This window comes from Netta rufina (genome assembly GCF_964035555.1).
Source record: "Netta rufina genome assembly, chromosome: 34".
Taxonomy (NCBI): domain Eukaryota; kingdom Metazoa; phylum Chordata; class Aves; order Anseriformes; family Anatidae; genus Netta; species Netta rufina.
This window is the reverse complement of record NC_140158.1, coordinates 710,504-731,734: the sequence shown is the minus strand read 5'-3', so window position 1 is coordinate 731,734 and position 21,231 is coordinate 710,504. Positions and strand designations below refer to the sequence as shown.

Sequence of the window (21,231 nt, the reverse complement as noted above, 5' to 3'; positions counted from 1 at the left end):
AGCACACCGCACTTGCAGCCTGTGGGGTGCTTTAACAAGCAGGTAAATCAGCAGAGGCTGCTTTGCAGCCGGGGTGATGCTGGGTGATTAAAAAGCAGGGGCAGAACAAGGAGTTTCTAGTGTTTGTTCTTGCTTGTCATCCGACTCTCCATTTCCACTGTTCTTTAAAAAAAAAAACCAAAAACAAACAAACAACAAAAAAAAAAAAAAAACAAGGGGTAAGCATCTTAATATCTTTATTATAAATGGAAGGCACAAAACAGGCCAGCAACAGAGACTGTCCAAGAGAAATGCTTTGTGCTTTATAAACAAACAAGGCAGTACCCTTAGGTGGGTGTGATAATCCTCCTCTAATGCGTTTTTGGGGTGCAAAAATAGATTTGTTCCTTTCTTGCTCTTCTCTGCAGGACAAAGGCAGAATAGGCAACTGCAAAGTTAGACCAGGGAGGTCAGTTTGTTCCGTACTGAGAAAGACAAGCTTGTAAAACAAACTAGACAGATTTTCTTTGTACTATTCATCTTTCTTCAGCAAAGGCAAAGCTTATGACACTTGTTGGTGTGTATTTCCAGACCCCCAGCTACTGGCACTGTAGCGCATCTCTAATTCTTTGGTACAAAAGGTTCAAAATCTCTTAATGCAAAAATTTTACCAGCACCCTGGAGCAAAAAAAAAAGAAATCGAAAAATCAAACCGACTTCTATTACAGACCTGCTGAGTGCACCAGAGTTACTCACTTTTATTCAGGCTTTCAGGGGCAACTTCAGTTGGTTTAGCGCTTGGATTGCTATGTTGGCAGATGTCAGTTTAAAAAAAAAAAAAGCTTTTGAGGTCCTTTTTAAAATGAGACTGCTTTTTTGGAATTTGGAATACTGCAAGGTATCGTTGGTTTTGCTTTCTTCCCATTCCTTAGACCAGATCCATTCAGATTCTGAACAGCGTTCCCGGTCTGTTCAGGAAAATGGAAGGCAACAAGCAAAATGATGAGCTCCTTGGGCAGTCAAAAGAGCTAAATCTGGAGAGAGTTTTGAGTCAAACTTCCATGCTAAGGAGCACCAGTAATTGTTAGAAGTAGCTGCAGAGGAACCTGCATGGCACTGGGTGTGTTTCTGAAGGTGCTAAAGGTCCGAAGTGACGATTCCTATCCATACTAGAGAAGAGAAGGAAACCTTGCACTTAACTACTGTTTTGATTCCCTTTGTCCAGCAGTCAAAAGCAGTAACTAATATGAGAACCCAACTTTTCCTCTCTTTATTTTAGATTTGGGAAAATTCCCTGCCAAAACAATATTTCCTGGAAAATTCACTAGTGTTTGTGTGAGTAAAAGCTTCCAACCTTTTATTATGAATTTGTAAGAACTATTTCATCCACTTTTGTCCAGAAGAGTCAGAAATAATTTGCACAGAAATGTGCAGCGTTTTAATGAAAGGATTCAGAATCACTCTAATTTGAACTTTATCTGGTCTGGTTGCAGGTTTTGTGACATTTAGTGTCTTTAAAAAAAAAAAAATCAAAATTTCTAGCTTCATATCAGAAAAAAAGAAAAAAAAACTGCTTGTGGCTAAATAAAATCTGTTGCAGCTCTGCTCATCGAAAAATCATTGGCTGTTAAATTGGACCTAAGTCGTCTTCTCTAACCTTTCATGATCCTGCAGCAATGGATGATGATGGATATATGGATTAGGGAACAGCACGTGATGGCAAACCTGTGGTATTTGCTACAGCGCAGAAAGAAAAACCAAATTGCTTCCAAAAAATCAAACTAATTCAAAATCCTTGGTATCATGCAGCCATGCCACTGGCAAAGTGAGCATTCCCCTGCCTCTCAAAGCTTGCTGTACCCGTGATCTGCTGTCTTGCTGCTGTTAATTGATTGCAACTCTACGTGTCTGATCAGGGCTACGAGTTGTTCTCGATATGGAGATCATACAACATATACTGTGCACGCTTGTGTGTATAGATATGTTTATCCTGTATGCATGTACATACGTATGCATATTTGTGTGCTGGCCCCCAGATCCCTCATGTTACAAAGCATCGGCCTCGAAGGCATACTCATCAAAATCTTTTGTAGAGCCTCCATTTTTTTCTAGTTCCCTCAAAATGAGAGAATTTTTACGCGCTCTCTGTGTCGAAAAGGCAAAAATTCTGATTTTCACTGTCGCTCTCGCTAACTTTCTCTCACTCCCTCCTCGTGTGTGCATAAACACAGATGTGTGTATGCGTATGCACATCTGTGGCTTTAGATGCACTGGTATGTTTTTTGCTGTACAGGTAATAAAGACGGGGGAAGGTTTTTGTGTTTTCTTAATAGGTGAAGAAATCTTGAAGACCAGAGATTGGAATATGCTGAATTTTAAATTAAAAAAAAAAAAAAAAAAAAAAAAAAAAGTTAAATTGTCCGGCTGTGGAAGATGGAGCCTCATTTTTGCAGCCACTTTGAATCACGCGTTCATCTCTAAATGCGCTGTTTTTTTTTGTTTTTGTTTTGTTTTGCTTTTTGGTTTTTATTTTTTTGAAGAGCTAACTAACCCTGGCTGCGTCCAGTCTGAGAGAGCATTCAAATGGACTTGCTTCCTCTATTAGTTATAAGCTGTTTAAAAGCGCATCCTATGTTTGAATTGTGGATGAGAGGTTCCCTTGGCAAAGTGAGGAGGAAAATTCTTCCTACCCCTTTATTATTAATTCACTGATTCAGTCTTGGTTGGGCCTACAGGAGCAGTTAACTGGAAGCCTTTGAAGATCGATAACTTTGCTGAGGTTGTCCAGGTAGGTGAAATCGAAGACCCACAGTGGCTGGAACGTGCTGTTTAATGTGTCCTAACTGTGTTTTAGAGAAGTTATTTGTAGCCATAGTTGATTATTGACTTGCATGTATCATCAGGTGTTTTTTTAAGGAGTGACTCCGTTTTCAGGCTTCCAGATGTGCTCCAAGTCATATTATTGAGGATGTGGAAGAGAACGCTTGCTGACAAAGCTCCTGGCAGCTTTACAGAACTTTAATATTTAGTTAGTTCATGTAACAGCTGATTTCAAGGCTTTGCTCTCTTCGAGAGACTGATAACTTGATTTGATTAACTGAAGAAAGCTGGAAAAATGTTCGTTCCTCATTATTCTTCACTTGTTACTTTCTTTCGGGTTACTTTTAAAAAGAAGATTTCACCGATCACAAGCCAGTAGAAGACTTTCAGCCCAAGCAAGGGTGAAGACAGCTCTCTCCAAGAGCAGAGGAAGTCCCAGTGGAGAGAACCCAAGCTTGTTAGCAGAACTCGTCGGCATGTCTAAACAAGGAGACGACTGCTACTTCTATTTCTATTCTACCTGTACCAAGGTATGGCTGGTTTTCCTTTGCCTTGCTTTTTTTTCCCCTTTTTTTTTCGGGAAGGAGTAGATTAGGAGGAGGAAGCACACTGGTCTTTGGTTAACTTGAGAACCAGATAGATTCTGAATTCAGTTGTAGCAACATGAGGCAGCAGCATGGCCATTTTTGAGGCTGTACTCTATTTTCCTTGTTGGTTTCCTTTTGGTTCCAGGGAGACAAATGTGCCTACCGCCACTGCGAAGCTGCTCTGGGCAATGAGACGGTCTGCAAGCTGTGGCAGGAGGGTCATTGTTTCAGGAATGTCTGCCGATTCAGACACATGGAAATTGACGTGAGTGCCTAACGATGTGTTCTCAAAATAAATCAACAAAAGCATTTTTCAGTGCCGTAGGTGTACTGATTGTGCTTTTGCAGGATAGATTCGTTTGCTTCAAAATCATACCGGTTTCTGTTACCAAGAGGGGGGGTGGGAGGAAGCAGAGGGAAATAAAATCAATGCCTTAGGTATGTCTTAGCAAGATATTTTTATTTTTTTTTATTAGATGCTGACAGTTTTCTCAAGAGATGCAGAATAGCTGTTAAATAGACTGCTAAAACCTGCTGGAGCAGGGGGGTAATAAACAGGCTGTTCTATCCTCATGGGAGCAGGCTTGATAATGAACTATCAGGTCTCTTCTGACCCACAGTCCTTCAGATAACGCTGTTGTAGCTGCCTGGGGTAGGAAGTGGGGAAAGTTAAAGGTGCAGCAGAACTAAGTGTCCAAGAAGTAGTTCTAGACAGGGTTAGCCTAGGCAATTTCAGATGTTCTTTTTCCCTCTGAATAATCCTAGTATAATCCTAGGTGTATTAGTTTAACCCACCCTCAACGGATGTCTGAGAGTGCCTGTCTTCTCAAACTGAATGATGACCAATCTAAATGTGCATAGTGGTTACAGCTTATGCAAACTTTGTGAATATGCCCAGAAATACTACACTTAACTGAGAAACTGACCTTTGGAATGATGTTTCAGCACTGTGTTGTGACAGCTGTCACGATCTGGAGCTGTGCATCTCTTTGCAAGCCTCAGGTGCATGTTATCACAAGCTTTTCTTTCTTTCTGTCTTCAGAAAAAGCGCAGTGAGATTCCTTGCTACTGGGAGAACCAGCCGGGAGGCTGTCAGAAAGCCAACTGTGCTTTTCATCATGCAAAGGGACGTTACATCGATGGACAGTTCTTACCACCAAGCAAGAGTGAGTTTAGGTCCTTTTTCTTTAAGCGCTGAAGAATTAATTTTGAGTAGTACTTAGTGGGTGCCAATCCTGTAGGGGGCATCAGGTAACTGTTCATTTGTGAGTGCAGGAAAAGGTCTGCAGTCATAGGTGTACTGCACCGAGTGTACTGCTGGTGTTTGTTTTCTGCTTTCGTGCTCAGCTTCTCTTTGCTTAGTGTGATGTTTGCCTTGCAGTTTGCTTCCTGTTGTTTCCTCTTTTGCTGGGTGGTAGGGAGATGTGTTGTTGTTCGAAGGGAAGTCATTGTTCACGGCGTAAGCAGTGATGGGATGGGCAAAAGGAGATGCTGAACTCGTTGTCTGTGCGGGTTATCTGCCTTTGCTACCATCTCTTTGCATTGTGGTCAAAGTTTTAAACTGCCATATTACCGATGATCCTCCTCTTCCTCTAGCTACACTGCCAAGTCCGCCTGAGTCCGCGGACGATGATTTGAAAGTGGCTCAGATGTCACTGCAGCAAAACAAACTTTCTGTCCAGTCAAATCCCTCTCCACAGCTAAGGGGGTGACGAAAGTGGAAAACTCTGAAAATGTCCCAAGCCCTACACACCCTCCAGTTGTAATCAATGCTGCAGATGATGATGAAGGTGATGATGGTGAGCATGTTTTGGATCTTGGAACAAATTTGTGCTGTAAATGATTGTGTAAATCTTTGGTTCTTGAAGGAATCTGTGCTGTAAATGAATGTGTAAATCACAGATGACCTGAGGTCTGACTAGCAATAGGGCAGGCAGTCTGGCCAGGTCACTGGTGGCTTTGTCTGGCAGTCGGTGGACAGAACCTGAAACGTTGGAGGAAAGCTTGGAACCACTCCTGGCTTTAGCTGGTCTGTTGTGTAAAGTTCTATATGAAACTAGGAAGGAAATTTCTTTTTTCTGTCTGAAGAGCAATGTGTTGTGTAGTAGTTAAAGCTGCAGAGAGAATCTAGAGTCCTAGATGTTTTGTCCTAGTGTATTCTACTTAGGAGTTCATCAGGTCAGTGTAGCTGTTTAAAAACAAACAAACAAAACAAAACAAACAAAAAAAACCACAAAACAGCAACAAAGTTTTTTATATGAACCATGGGCTGAAGTGTCACTGCATGAGCTACGTAATCATGACCAATCTGGTGTATGCATAACTGAATCGATTTTTCCCCTTCAGACCAACTTTCTGAGGAAGGAGAAGAAACTAAAACTCCCATCCAGCATCCAGCTGCGGAAGGCAAAAATGGATTACGGGTGATTTCCACTCGGAAAGGCAGTTCTATTACTACTAAACAAGGTATGCCAGCACCTTAGTAGGATAAATCAGAAGAACTTGACAGTTAACTCAAAAGCAGTGTGGTGTAAAAACACAACAAAATGTAGGGGTGCTGAATGGAGTCGGTTATTTCCATGATCTCATTTCTGCCATTAATACCATCATGTGCCCATTGGGTCAGAAAGGTGAACTCCTTTTCTTTACTTTTGGAGAACAAAACGGGGCCACAGCATGGAGTTTAAATGGCTGCACGTGCAGCCTTGCAACCACTGTTGATAAGCCATATCTAACAATAGAGGGATCTAATATCGTGTAAATGGATTAAAATTAAAACTACATTTTGAACCCTGAAGGATGAAAGGAGGGGCAAAATGCCATTGGTTCTATGGCTCTTTCACTTGTGAGGAGTGTTGACAGGCTTTATTCTAAATACTTCAGAAAGTTCCTGAGCGCTAAGAAGCCTGAGGACCTGTGGTCCTCAGTGAGTGCCTCTAAGCCTGTCTCATGAACTGTTTCCTGTTTTCAGAGGGCAATCTGAATTTTGGAATAAAAACACTTGAGGAAATCAAATGGCAGAAGATGAAGGAAAAAAATAAGAGACACGGTGGTGAGTTAATATTCCCTACTTTCTTATCCTGTTCACGGCAGGTGATGGTGACTGGGAGCTGCTTGAGGGACAGACTTCCATTTTTAGCTGGGGGCATAAAGCAACCTGATTCTCAGCCAGCTGGTATTCTAAATGGGAGTTCAAAGGGCAACCAGAGGCAAATTAGTCACCTCTCTTCTTTACATGCTCTGCTTGCTGTATTTTTGACAGTAACAAATCATTTAAAGTTTTTTGTTCTTTGTGATAGTTTTTTATGTTGGGTAAACTTCCTTATGTTTTGGTTGCTCTGAACAGAAGGTTCTTCAAGATCTTCTCTTCGTCCCGTTGATTCTATGATTTTTCCTGCTCCAGAAAAGGAAAATGTCCGGACAGTGGTGAGAACTGTGACACTGTCTTCCAAGAAAGGTAATAATGAATGCTTTTGTTTTGATTTCCTTACTCCTAAACTGGAGGGTTAAGCAATACTTAAAACAATTCACCCATGTTAGCCTTCTGGTGCTGCCTTCTGTTCAAAACGTGCTTTTATGCTTAAAGTCCCTGGTTGTACTGGAAAGATTTGGTGCTCAGGTTAAGTGCAGCGGCAGGAGAAAAAAAAAAAAAAGTGTCAGTATGCAAATAGGGGGGTAACTGAAAAACAGAAGAGTAACGAGAAGAGCGAGCTGTAGAAGCCAGTGCTATACAAGAAGCAATTTCTGAAGCATTAAAGAGGCTGACAGTGGCAGGTGTGGACACAGTATGACAGGAGTTTGTATATGAATTGTTTAGAGCTGTGCAAATGCCTTTTAAAAGGAAAAAAGTGTGGAAGTACTTTTACTCGTAGACATTCACCTTAGAAAGGAATATTTCTCAGCATTTGTACCTAAGAATATTCTGCTTGCTTATGCAGCTTTGTTCTGCACAAAGTATAGGTGTCAAGCAGGCTCAGATTCACTCTCTACTATCTCAGCTGGAATTTGAAGCAAGCACTGAGACTATTAATATTTTTTTCCTATGTTAATTATAGTTAAAATATGAGTTTATGTGGTTTAGCTGTCAAAAGAGTGTCTGACTGGGGTTTTTTGGACATGGGCTAACAGGATACCATTTCTGTTGGCTACTGGTTTCTGTGAAATAGAAAAAAAAATTCCCTTTTGTTTTAGGGGAGGAACCTGTGGTTCGAGTAGATCTTGCTGATAGACAAGGAAAACGGAAAGCCTCTGCAGGTAAGAACTTTTTACGAGCTGTTACGTAGGTGCTGCCTTCTATATATGACTGCATTAAAGAGTATTTGTGATGTATGAAAGGAAAATACATTGCAGTGGAGATCTGTGTTGACGGCAGAAATGGCAAATAAATAAATAAATAAATCATTTAGCAGCTGAAAGGCAATTCTATGAAAATATGCTTGAAAAAGAGAAGCTTATTGTTGACTGTTCTCAAACCTTCCTGCAAAGAAAAGTTCTTACAATATTCCTTGTTTTCTCTGAAGATGATGTAAGCAGCCTTCCAGTGAAGCGCAGCCTTGCTGAAAGGCTGGGGAAGAAGGTAGAGGCTCCGGGAAATGCTGACAAAGCACCCAAGAGAGAGACAGGTACTAAACGGGCATCTGGATTGGATTCCTGGGTTTTGTATTTAGTCTTTCTGTTTGTCCTTTTCCAGTGATGTTTCTTTTTGCATGTTGGCTGAGGTCGTAATCACTGGGATTCAAAGTCACCTTTCCTGTCTTGTTTTGAAATGTGAACCTGAAGTTGACATTATGCAGCCTCCCTAATTCGTTCTTTTTCTGTTTTGCAGTTCGAGTTCCCAAGTCTCTGAAGGACAGGCTGGGATTACCTCCTAAACAGACCAGTACTGAGAGAGGTAACAGCTAGATATTAAATGTGCTTTCTCCTCCTTCCTTTCCATGAACTTGGAGTGCTTTCATACATCCCTAAAAACTAATTTAAACGAAAACAAAGAACTGACGCCTCTTGCTTGAGTGCTGAAGCTCTTCTGACAGCCACTATCAGAACTCTGGCTCTAGGTGTGTGTTTATTTTCTACTTGTGCCTTGTCAAGGTTTTTAGCTGCTTCTGTGAAGCGTTACGTACAATTAGAATAGAACCACTGCCAGGAGCAGGAATTTGAAATGCAGACTAAAAAAGTAATAAAGTAAAGCAGCATTTCTGTGTAGCAGTTCTCTCTGGATAGGGCTGGTCTTCAAAATACAAGTGGCTCAGAGGAAGAGGAGAATGTTGTTCTAAGGATATTGTTCTAAGATGCATTATTGGGAACAGTCAAGATGAGTTTTCCTTAGTGCTCTGACAAATTTTGGAGACTTAAAATATTGCTGGACTCTCTTTAAATGTTGGTGCTTCTCCTCATTTCTTGATGATGACAGGGAAGGCTGCTAAGCCGATGGGAGAGATCCATGTGAAAACACTGGAGGAAATCCGTCGTGAGAAAGCTCTTCAGAGACGCGAAACTCAAGCCAAAGCCGAGGCTGAAGGGCATGGTAAAAGTGAAGATTCCAGCGCAGGGGCAAGAGCTGCTCGTGCAGGTCGCATCCAAACTTTCTCTGAAGCCTTGTCTGAAAAAAAGAATAATCGCTTGGTAGAAGAGAAGAAAAAAGCAGGAGAATGCCATAGCAAGAGCAAAATTCAGGGTGAGTCCAAGAAGCAGCTCGCTCTGTCCGGGCCCAGCAAAGGGCAGACGAAGGAGCCGGCAGGAAAAGTCAAGCCAGAAGGAGAAGTACGTGTTAAAACCTTGGAAGAAATAAAGCGTGAGAAAGCTCTGCGGATGCAGCAGAGTGAAGGAGATGTGCCAGCTCCCTCAGCACTACCCGGACCTGCCCCAGCAGAGCAGAAATCTTTATGGAGCACAAAACTAACAGGTAATAAGATGCTTTAATGCCTGCCCCAGTGAGGTGCTTCCCATATTGAGCAAGTTCAGTTTGCTCAGGATCTGCTTCATGGATAAATGCTGAATGGCTTGCACATTGTAGCCTTTCTCTCTCTCTCTCATGGGACACAAGGAAATAAATGCACAAAGGAAACAAGTACCCAGCTTTCTTTATTTCTGCCGTTGACAAAACTTTTTTTTGTCTTTTTTTAAAGCACCTGAAAAAGAAGAAAAGAAGACAGTGGAATTGAACCGGCCTTTTCCTAAACTTTCCTCTGGACCTGATGTACAGGTGAGTCCTCTGTGAAGACACACATACATTCGTACAATTTCTGATAATTCTGACAAGTTTTGTTACTCACCGTGTGCCACCCTCTTGAGTGTGTTCTTACCCTTCAGCACCTGGTAGGAGCTGCAGTGCAGTCTAAATCCTATCGCCAGCAGCATTTCCAGACAGCTCTGTAATCCTCAAACTTGGAATCAGTCTGTTTATACCACAGCAACAAAGAAACCCTGTTAGCACCAGCTGAAATCTACACAGTTAACGTGGAGGGAATTCTTTTTGTTCTTACTGACTTGATCTGTCAGACATGAAGGATTTAATACAGAAGGCCAGAGTTCTGTGTTCAAGGAAATCAATCTGTCAGTGGATACTGTATAGGGGAACTTGTATGACTTTCTGCTGCTTAAAAAGAATGTGATAAATAGATGTACAGCAGAACATCCTATCTGTTTAAAGAAGCTTGCCATAGTGGATATTGCAGATATGTGAGACTGTGTCCATAGTAAAGCATGGCTCTTGCTACAGGCAGAATTTTATGGAGAAAAAAAAACACAACAGTAACCTGAACAATATTAATATGCTGTTCCACATCAAGACCATTTTGGAGGGATTGCTGATCAGATTTTCTTAACGAAATCTCCACGGATTTTTTTTTTTTTTTTTGTCCTATTCATGCACTCCTTTTCTTTCCTTCTAGCCCACTCAGCAGAGCGGAACTCGTAAATGTCCAGAGAAGAGCTTTGAAGAGAGACGGTGGGAGAAGTGGCAACAGAGAGAACAACAAGAGAAGCTTCGGAAGGAGGAAGCTGCTGTCAAATCTGCTGCTGGCTTCTTTAATACTGAACCAGCAGGGAAAGTGGCAGCTCAATTTCAGGGCCAGGAAGCTAAAAGTAAGTGTTGAAGGTTAAGAGTTACTTAGGTTGTCTTCTGAAATACAGACAGAAGATGACAATTCTCATGCTGTAACTCTGGCAGGGTGCATTTTGCCACGCAATGCTACGAAGCAAAGGGTGTACTTTCTTTTTCTTAGTTTGTTTCTTTTCCTGCCAGCCAGATGTTAGGTAAGGAACGGGAGACTAGAAAATGACACTACAAGTGTGGACTTTGTAGAACAGCTTAACTGTGGGACATCACTGCAAGGGAGAGGAAGCTGGTACAACAGTTGCATACACTCTTGTCCTACTATAACTGCTGCTTTTTCCTTTCCTAGCGGGAGCAGGACTTTAAATATAAAAGCCGTCTATATTTGTGAACCTAGCTTGCACTTAGGATTGCTATGTGTCGGAGGTGTCCCTTGTCCTGGATTATTATTTACTGTAGCTCTTCGGTTTCTTTGTTCCTTTGTATGGCTTGTTGGTAGACAGAGTTTACTATGTGGAAAAGATTCCTGAGAATCCAGGCAATGGCGGTGTAATTGTGCTGGCCAAATGCATTTAACTGTGTAGAAGGACTGTGGAAATGATTAAGAGAACCTGGATTTTTCCTGAGGCAGAGCAAGACTGTATCAGTTCTCTCTTCCTTTTACTCTAGCCAACTTTATGACACCTGTGAAGCCTTCGCGTGGGAAAGTCACTTTCCCCAAGAAGAAGGCACTGAAACGTAAGGCACCTGGGAGTTATCCCTCTGCCATAGCAGCTGTGGAACTACAGACTGCCTTTGATGCTGACATGATGGGACCTCCAGCCAGAAAAGCAGCCATGGTAAGGCCAGGGGCTAATGCAGAGATGGATCCCTTGTTAAATTTCTACCCTCCTCTAGGAGAAAAGGTGGAAAACTCAAACGTTCTGCAGGCCTTCTGTTTCCTTTGAAATCCAGTAGCTGTCTCCAGGATGCTTGTAGAACCCTTCTGTATTTATGAGATGAATGGCACTCTTTAACCGGTACTCTGATGCTGTGATTTCTCTGGTGTGGGGGATTTTGTCCATTAATGCCACGTTCTTAAAAGACACAAGATCATGAGTAACCTCCAGGTGAATGTGAACTTTCTTCAGGAGCACCTTGCTTTTGTATTTTGGCCACGGCTCCGCAATGCCAGAGGAGAAGCAGTGTGGAGGAAAAAGCTATTAAGGAATCTTTTACCCATGTGTCATAAATACTGTTTTGCTGCTTTCTAGGGTGTTTCAGACGTGCCGGAGCACGTCCCAGCCATCAGACTTGAAGAAAATCCCCCAAACAGGTGACAACCCCAACTTGCTCTTTTTCTTAATCAGTGTATATCCCCAGGGAAACGTAAGTTCTGTCACATGTGGGAAAAAATGAGGGTTCTGAGATAATTAAAGCCCAAATCCATCAAAGGAATAAGTCACCTGAAACCACTTTCTAGCAGCTAGCAGGATTGCTTAATTAGGCTTTCTTGAAATGCTGCAAGTCAGCACAGCTTTCCGGTGACTTCTTGGGTTGTCTGAATACCTGAACGAGGATGAGGTGAAGTTCTACTTCCTCGTGAGGTGATAGATGATGAGTAGTGTCCTCTGCCTTTTGGTCCTCAAGAATGCCACCTCAACTCCAGGTGCCCTGGCTTCACAGATAAACCCCCAGACTGAAAAATGTACCTGGTAACGCATCGGGCTCTAAATGTAGCCCTGGGTTGATTGATAACAATCCCTGTGTAAGATTGAAGCGTAGGAGGGCTTGCCTACAGTTTTAAGAGCCGGTTTGCAGGAAAGGGATTTCCCGTTAAGAAATGGCATATCCTGATTGTTCTTTCTTGCTCTCCCAAGACCTGAAGTGCGTCTTGGAAGCCCGGAAAGATTTGAGGAGCAGATGGAGATGGATCTCGAGACCTCGACCTCAGCTTCTTCCCAGCTAGAAGAGGCACGGACACGCCGGCTGAGTTCCACAGGGAACGCGCCCTTATCTGCGGATGAAGATTTTGAGAAGCTACTTTGGGAAATCTCAGGAGGCAGACTGGAAGCCGAAATCGACTTAGACCCAGGGAAGGACGAGGATGACCTCCTCCTTGAACTCTCCGAGATGATTGACAGTTGAACTGCGTAGTCCTATGGTAGAATTAAAAAAAAAAAAAAAAAAAAAAATTGAAACTGTTCTTCTTGTTGGATACCCCGAGGTGATCCTTTTTCTAACTGAGGCTTTGCAATGAGACTTAAAGCACAGTCCGAAGTGGTAGAAATTGGCAGGATCTGCACTCAGTTGTCCTAAATTTCCCTGCTGGTCAGAGGTAAGGTCTTGTGCATCCGTTCTCTTACCTTCGATATCGAGAGAACAAAGCACTTCTTTTGGCACAGAAAGATCTCCATTGGCACGCCATGGTGGCTGCAAATCGATCTTCTGATGGAGCGATGCTCTGAAGGCTTAAACGTAAAGCTTCTTCCTTCCTCCGCCCTTGGCACAACTCGATGTTGGGCACATTGTGAAGCTTCGGTGTTCTGATTTCTCGGACAGTTGATAGACAAATCCTGGAGTTACTATGTCAACTCTTGACTTTTACTCATGTATGCCGTTGTTTTGACTGTACCTGTGTCAGATGATGAAGCTGTAGTGGTGGGAGGGAGCAGAATCGTTATTCCAGTGTGTTGTGGACCAAACTTGCTGCCAGGAGTGGGGGTGGGGGTCAGCCCACCCAGCCTTTCTTTCAATTATCAGGGAGGATCAAATAGTGAAAAGCAGCAGCTCTGCCATGCGGCTCCGCTACCCCCACTCCCTTCTCTTGTGCTGTACCAAAGTTCCCCCAGGCTTTGGTTGGTGCTTTTTGCTGGTGTGAGGACTCCGGGGCGAGCAGTCGGGACTCTGCCGCAGTTACGGGGTCGATGAAGGGTTGTTTAAGTGCCTCTTGGTTTTAAAACTTGCTCCCCTGAGCTGCTGGCTCTGCTGCCTGCTACAGCAAATGTTCGGGTGCCATCAGCATCGCGCTTGGGCGTGGGCACTGACTCTGCGGAGGAAGAAGCTGAGATTCGGGTGTATTGTGTACCCTGCCACCAGCCATCGTTTTTTTTCCCCTAGCAGATCAATTTTGAATTATTTTCCGAACTTTTCGCGGCACGGTAGGCTCTTCCCGCTATGATTTGTGAAGCTGTGGGGGCCCTCAGGCATTTGCTGCTGGCAGAGGAAAAGCGCTTGTCGAATTTGTTGTAAATACTTAATGTTTGGACAAAACCACGCGTCTCCGTGTGTGTGTGTGTGTGTGTGCTGTGACGCCCCGGCCCCACCAGGGAAAACCTCCGCCGACGAAACTGCTGCTGGAGCTCACACAGGCCTTCATCGTGCCAAAGGACTTCACGGGGACTTCTGCCAGCTCAGTAATGGGGGAGAAAAAGCAAAATCAGGAGGAGGAGAGCTCAGAGACTGCGCCCACCTGCCCTCGCTTTCCCTTCACCCCAAGCCCTGTTCTACCATCAGCCTTCGCCTCTTCTGCCTGCGGTGCTGGCAGTGGGAGCGGCGAGGCGGCGGCAGCCATGGCGTACCGCGAGCAGGACCAGAAGGTGCAGAAGGTGATTGTGCAGCCCATCGTATCCTTCCTGCGGCTGCGGGGTGCCAGGGAGGTGGGTGGGGGGCGGCTCGGACCTCAGGGGTCTCGGATCTGGGGCCCTGGGGGCTCGGCCTGGGCCTTGAGGCCTTGTCGCGGGGCCCTGAGGCCTCGTTGTGGGGTTTGGGGCCTTGTCCCGAGCCCGGAACTGTTGTCCCCGTGCTGAGCCCTTAACGCAGCGCCCCAGAACCTCATCTTCCGCTACCTGCAGAACGTGAGTACCGCGGGGAGGGGGCGGGGATGGGGATTAGGGAGGTGTGGGGGGAGTGGGGAGGGTCTGGGGATTCCCCTCGGTGAGTTTTCGGCTCCTGGCCGTGTCCCGGGACGGGTTTGTGGGGGATGGAGAGCTGTGCGGCGTGCTGGTGGGCACAAGGAGCCCAGCGTTTCCCCCTCGTGTAGCCGGGCGTGCAGGGGTGATCCCTTGTGACTGGAAACGTGTTCTTCACCGAATGTGTAGTATTCACCCGATGGTATAACGCTCAAATGTCAGATTGCTCATTGAAACTGCCCCTGAGAGTTGCTCCTCGGAGCGTTTGGGAGCTGTCGTGGCTGTGGCTAGCAGGTATTTCTGAACACATGAGAGAACAAAAGTGCTCAGTGTTTGTGGCCCGACTTACTCTCCTCCTTCGTTCTGCAGAGGTCGAGGATCCAGGTGTGGCTCTATGAGCAGGTGAACATGCAGATAGAAGGCTGCATCATCGTGAGTATCCGCACGTCCCCATGTTTCATCTTTCATTTTGCCTCATTCACAATCGTGTTTTTTGATCAAGAAAAGTTATCACAAGGAAAAAAAGATTTGTACTTCTCTGCCCTTCCCCTCGCCCTGCCCTTCCCTCCCGCTCCTGAGCCCTTCGTCAGGCCTTGCTGGGCCCTCTGTCCGGCTGTCTGTCCGTCCATCCGACCCTCTGGCCATCTGTCCCACCACCCTGCCCCGTCCCTGCCCTCTCCCTAAGGAAGGAAAGAGTCCCCGGGCTGCCTTCATGGGGGGGGGGGGGAAGAGGGGAGGTTCTGCTGAGAAAAAACTGAAAGATTTCCCCCTTAACAGGCGCCTTGCGAGTTATTTCGAGTTCCAACCTTCTGCCTTCCTTCCGTAGCAGTGCCTCTAAGGGGTGTGCTGTAAGGCAGCCCTCATCTGGCGCGTTGCTCCTCCGTTCCCCCAAGGAACTGCCTTCAGGATCTGACTAACTCTGGATGCACCCGGTTGTCGCCTTTATTTCTCCTTTAGCTTGCTGAAAACAAGCCGGTTGGGTGACCTTTTGCGTTTCTCGCTTAAAATTTGGATCGAGGAGGTCTGTGTTTCCTTACGCTGATGTCCACGCTGAAGGTGCAGAAGGGTTCCGTGCTGTTGCTTGGGTCAGCCTTGTTGCCAGGTTCGGAATGTTTAGCCTACCGGTGCTTTGGTGCTGTTGGGCTGCACTCAGAGTGTGAGCTCTGGGCGTTATTTCTCAAATACTGCGTTATTTGAGCATACAGACCCGAGATATTCTGCGGAGAGGTGATTTAAGGCACATCAGAACCACCGCTGTGGCGTGTGCCAGCGTCGGACGCCCGTTCGAGTGATCGGGCGGAGCAGGTGAATTGAATTTGGTGCTGGGTGGCGAGGTGGTGTTGGGGGAAGAGCTAGGCTAAGGAGAGCTTCCTCTTGCTCTGCCCCTTCCCATCTCAAATGGCCGCTTCCTGGGGAGGTGGGTTCGTTTGGAGGTTAACTACAACGTTACAGTGAGGATGAGGAATCATCTTTAGTCCTGTAGGTATTTGCTGCCAGGCCGCAGCGTTGATTTCAGAAATTGTATTTAAAAAAGGGAAAAGAAAGGAAAGATGTATTCTTTAACATACTCTCTTTTCTCAGAGAGTAGATGGAGGAGCTTCAGCAGTGCCCTTCCTCCGGAAACGATTCCCAGTGTCTGCTCAGACACTGAGGAGGAAAATGGAGGAGAGCCACCCGATAGAAATAAAGGAAAGAAGGGGTCATGGATTAAGGGAAAAGCACTACTTAAAAAATTGGTGCTCTCTAAAAACGGGTTAAGGGTTTGGGACCTGCAGGTGCTGCCTACAGCTGTGTGCATTGCAGTCGTGCCTGTTGCCACTGAGCAAAACGGGGAGAGCTGCTTTGTCGAACGCGGCGTGTTAAAGCACGTGCCACTGCCTGGAAGTAAAGCACGGACTTCCCTCGTGTGGGACTTCTTCCCTAGCGATCTGTGGTTTACCTGATGGTTTCCCATAAGCTGTGAATGTTTAAAAGAAAAAAAAAAAAAAAAAAAAAAAAACAACACCAACGTTGAGAGTGGTGAAGCAGATCCTCACCTGGGGACTCAGAATCAGCAATGACATCACCATGCAAAGCATTGTGTGCGCTTCGGGTCGGGGCTGCTGCGAGCCTCGCAGCGGGGAGGGAGAGCAGATCCGGGGTGCCTCTGGGTCAGCCCTGTGCCCTGGTGGCTTCGTGAGCACTGAGAGTTTGACTCCTGTGTTCCCAGCTTTCGCTTCCGCACCTGTGGTGTGGCAGAACCAGCGAGCTGCTTCCTCAGCTGGAGGAGGAAGAGGAGTGACCTCAACATTGCCGAGGTAAAGCACAATTATGAAAAAAAGATTTGGCAAAGATGTGGGTTGTACCAGCGCGGCTGCTGCAGCAGCAGCAGATCCTGGAGCATTGGAGAAGATAGAGAGGGGTTTCTTCGTGAAAAGAATGCTGTTAAAAGTGTTTTCATGCCAGAAATTAGGATAAACGCCTCTGTTGTTTGACATCCTCTATTGACCTGGCACATTGGCATTACAGCGTACCTGGCACGCTGTTTGTATTAAAAAAAAAAAAAGGTATTTTAGTCAGGGCAGGCCAGAAACCTGCCTTGGCACTTGCACATCGCAGCAATGCTTACAGACCCTGCATCCTGGCCTGGCAGCCAGGATCTAAATCCGATGGTGCTGTTGGTAAACTGAAGCTCAGGAAGCGCTTCTGGGTTTTTCTGTCCTTCCATGTGAATTTTTACCCTGTGAAGTTGGTGTATGAAGCTATTTTCGTAACAACAAATAGGTTTAAAAGCAGTTTCAGTTTAACGTCTACATGCTTGGGTGTTATTAACAGAGCTTTGTATACTGAGCTGGTGCTTGGTAGGAGAAAAAACATAAATCTTACCTGGGAAACCTGGACCCCCTCAGCTACATACTGCTATGAGGAAACTCAGATGTAAGAACACACTTAAATAACACCTCACCAGAGCTGTTGTGCTCCTGACCACCAAAGGCACCTTTTTCCAACACCGTCATACTGGAAGTTGATGCAGCCGGTTCCATCCGTAAAGTGTGACTGTACAGTGCTGTAAAAGAAATATTTTTTCACAGCTTTGGAGAAAGTGAAGCAGAGAAAACCACACATAACCACTGATACCTGGACCCCAAACTGCCACAGACTGACAGTGATGCCCACTGGATATCTCCTGATACCCTGCTGCCTTCTGACTGCTCCAGCAGAAGTCCCGTTTTAATTAGCCAGCAGGTCCCTCTGAGGGAGGGACTTTGCTAAAACTCCTGCCGTAGGAAGTGTCCTACGGGAGCCAAGTTGCTAAACTGATGTGTGGTTTTCCCTTAACCCCCTCACCCCTGACTTTCCAGCTCCTGACGACACTGCCAACATGTGCAGTGTCACCGTGTGCCAACTAGGTGCCAGCTGCCATGGTTTATATATTGTAAAATCAGTGATTTGGGACTCGTGAGCACTGAGAAGAGGTTAGCAATTACTTAAGAGCTTTCCTTGTGTCGCTCTGGGGCAGGGAGATGGGTGAAACATCTTAGGCTTGAAAGTGATTCCCTGCAGAGTGACGTGCTCAGATCTGCACAACAGATCTGTCGTCTGGTCACCTTATTAGATCCCTGCTTGAGAGGTTGCTTGCAAGAATCGATTCCTCTTCACCTTGATGTGTCAAGCTAAAGACAAATCTGTGCCGAAGCACTGTCTGATCAGACGAGTGCCTCAGTTCAGGATTGTTCTTTGACAGCTACAGAAACAGCAGGACGATCAGCGCCTTCAGGAACAGATGAATTTGATCTTGAGGCTGTCATAAAACAGGTCCCTGAAGTTTGAAGACTCTTCAAATAGTTTGGGCCAGCAAGGAGCAGCTGTACGTGGCGGCTGCGGTAACTCGGGGCTCAGAGTCTCAGAGAGCATGGTGAAAGGTGACCCCCAGCTGGCTGCTGGAGGAAGCTGAGGCAGCGTTCAGCTCTAACCTTTGCCTTCTTGGCTGGCATCTTTGCACTCCTGCTGTCAGTGGGTGTTGAGTGTCCGTCCCCCCAGGCTCAGAACATGCCCTCAGATGTAGGCAGCGTTTAGCAGCTAGAATTCCCTCAAATAGAAAGAGTACAAATGATGCGTTTTCTGCTTTTGCTTTGGAACTCTTAGCTTGAGGTTTTCCTGCAGGCCATGAGGTTTCTTGCAGCAGCAGGGATGAGTTCTGTTAGCAAGAGGCTGTTCTGTGCTTTGACTGTGGGAAGATGAATGGTTACGTGTGCACCGTTAAATATAACTTGACACCTAGCACACCGCACTTGCAGCCTGTGGGGTGCTTTAACAAGCAGGTAAATCAGCAGAGGCTGCTTTGCAGCCGGGGTGATGCTGGGTGATTAAAAAGCAGGGGCAGAACAAGGAGTTTCTAGTGTTTGTTCTTGCTTGTCATCCGACTCTCCATTTCCACTGTTCTTTAAAAAAAAAAACCAAAAACAAACAAACAACAAAAAAAAAAAAAAACAAGGGGTAAGCATCTTAATATCTTTATTATAAATGGAAGGCACAAAACAGGCCAGCAACAGAGACTGTCCAAGAGAAATGCTTTGTGCTTTATAAACAAACAAGGCAGTACCCTTAGGTGGGTGTGATAATCCTCCTCTAATGCGTTTTTGGGGTGCAAAAATAGATTTGTTCCTTTCTTGCTCTTCTCTGCAGGACAAAGGCAGAATAGGCAACTGCAAAGTTAGACCAGGGAGGTCAGTTTGTTCCGTACTGAGAAAGACAAGCTTGTAAAACAAACTAGACAGATTTTCTTTGTACTATTCATCTTTCTTCAGCAAAGGCAAAGCTTATGACACTTGTTGGTGTGTATTTCCAGACCCCCAGCTACTGGCACTGTAGCGCATCTCTAATTCTTTGGTACAAAAGGTTCAAAATCTCTTAATGCAAAAATTTTACCAGCACCCTGGAGCAAAAAAAAAAGAAATCGAAAAATCAAACCGACTTCTATTACAGACCTGCTGAGTGCACCAGAGTTACTCACTTTTATTCAGGCTTTCAGGGGCAACTTCAGTTGGTTTAGCGCTTGGATTGCTATGTTGGCAGATGTCAGTTTAAAAAAAAAAAAAGCTTTTGAGGTCCTTTTTAAAATGAGACTGCTTTTTTGGAATTTGGAATACTGCAAGGTATCGTTGGTTTTGCTTTCTTCCCATTCCTTAGACCAGATCCATTCAGATTCTGAACAGCGTTCCCGGTCTGTTCAGGAAAATGGAAGGCAACAAGCAAAATGATGAGCTCCTTGGGCAGTCAAAAGAGCTAAATCTGGAGAGAGTTTTGAGTCAAACTTCCATGCTAAGGAGCACCAGTAATTGTTAGAAGTAGCTGCAGAGGAACCTGCATGGCACTGGGTGTGTTTCTGAAGGTGCTAAAGGTCCGAAGTGACGATTCCTATCCATACTAGAGAAGAGAAGGAAACCTTGCACTTAACTACTGTTTTGATTCCCTTTGTCCAGCAGTCAAAAGCAGTAACTAATATGAGAACCCAACTTTTCCTCTCTTTATTTTAGATTTGGGAAAATTCCCTGCCAAAACAATATTTCCTGGAAAATTCACTAGTGTTTGTGTGAGTAAAAGCTTCCAACCTTTTATTATGAATTTGTAAGAACTATTTCATCCACTTTTGTCCAGAAGAGTCAGAAATAATTTGCACAGAAATGTGCAGCGTTTTAATGAAAGGATTCAGAATCACTCTAATTTGAACTTTATCTGGTCTGGTTGCAGGTTTTGTGACATTTAGTGTCTTTAAAAAAAAAAAATCAAAATTTCTAGCTTCATATCAGAAAAAAAGAAAAAAAAACTGCTTGTGGCTAAATAAAATCTGTTGCAGCTCTGCTCATCGAAAAATCATTGGCTGTTAAATTGGACCTAAGTCGTCTTCTCTAACCTTTCATGATCCTGCAGCAATGGATGATGATGGATATATGGATTAGGGAACAGCACGTGATGGCAAACCTGTGGTATTTGCTACAGCGCAGAAAGAAAAACCAAATTGCTTCCAAAAAATCAAACTAATTCAAAATCCTTGGTATCATGCAGCCATGCCACTGGCAAAGTGAGCATTCCCCTGCCTCTCAAAGCTTGCTGTACCCGTGATCTGCTGTCTTGCTGCTGTTAATTGATTGCAACTCTACGTGTCTGATCAGGGCTACGAGTTGTTCTCGATATGGAGATCATACAACATATACTGTGCACGCTTGTGTGTATAGATATGTTTATCCTGTATGCATGTACATACGTATGCATATTTGTGTGCTGGCCCCCAGATCCCTCATGTTACAAAGCATCGGCCTCGAAGGCATACTCATCAAAATCTTTTGTAGAGCCTCCATTTTTTTCTAGTTCCCTCAAAATGAGAGAATTTTTACGCGCTCTCTGTGTCGAAAAGGCAAAAATTCTGATTTTCACTGTCGCTCTCGCTAACTTTCTCTCACTCCCTCCTCGTGTGTGCATAAACACAGATGTGTGTATGCATATGCACATCTGTGGCTTTAGATGCACTGGTATGTTTTTTGCTGTACAGGTAATAAAGACGGGGGAAGGTTTTTGTGTTTTCTTAATAGGTGAAGAAATCTTGAAGACCAGAGATTGGAATATGCTGAATTTTAAATTAAAAAAAAAAAAAAAAAAAAAAAAAAGTTAAATTGTCCGGCTGTGGAAGATGGAGCCTCATTTTTGCAGCCACTTTGAATCACGCGTTCATCTCTAAATGCGCTGTTTTTTTTTGTTTTTGTTTTGTTTTGCTTTTTGGTTTTTATTTTTTTGAAGAGCTAACTAACCCTGGCTGCGTCCAGTCTGAGAGAGCATTCAAATGGACTTGCTTCCTCTATTAGTTATAAGCTGTTTAAAAGCGCATCCTATGTTTGAATTGTGGATGAGAGGTTCCCTTGGCAAA

The 21,231-nt window shown here is 44.6% G+C and overlaps 1 protein-coding gene across 1 annotated transcript; it reads left to right on the top strand.

Moving 5' to 3' along the window:
• Nucleotides 1-3,275: 3,275 nt before the first annotated feature.
• Nucleotides 3,276-17,719, top strand: LOC311220562 (zinc finger CCCH domain-containing protein 11A-like; the record flags this gene model as incomplete). The annotated part of the gene is given in 25 exon segments (XM_084304124.1): nucleotides 3,276-3,329; nucleotides 3,532-3,651; nucleotides 4,429-4,552; nucleotides 4,983-5,093; nucleotides 5,096-5,185; nucleotides 5,733-5,852; nucleotides 6,358-6,438; nucleotides 6,733-6,843; nucleotides 7,578-7,640; nucleotides 7,907-8,008; nucleotides 8,212-8,277; nucleotides 8,797-9,288; nucleotides 9,512-9,588; nucleotides 9,696-9,701; nucleotides 10,277-10,469; nucleotides 11,110-11,279; nucleotides 11,694-11,755; nucleotides 12,300-12,562; nucleotides 13,421-13,503; nucleotides 13,749-14,078; nucleotides 14,700-14,762; nucleotides 15,288-15,310; nucleotides 16,540-16,627; nucleotides 16,963-17,079; nucleotides 17,672-17,719. Coding segments are annotated over 25 exon segments (3,057 nt in total).
• Between the last annotated feature and the right edge of the window lie 3,512 nt (nucleotides 17,720-21,231).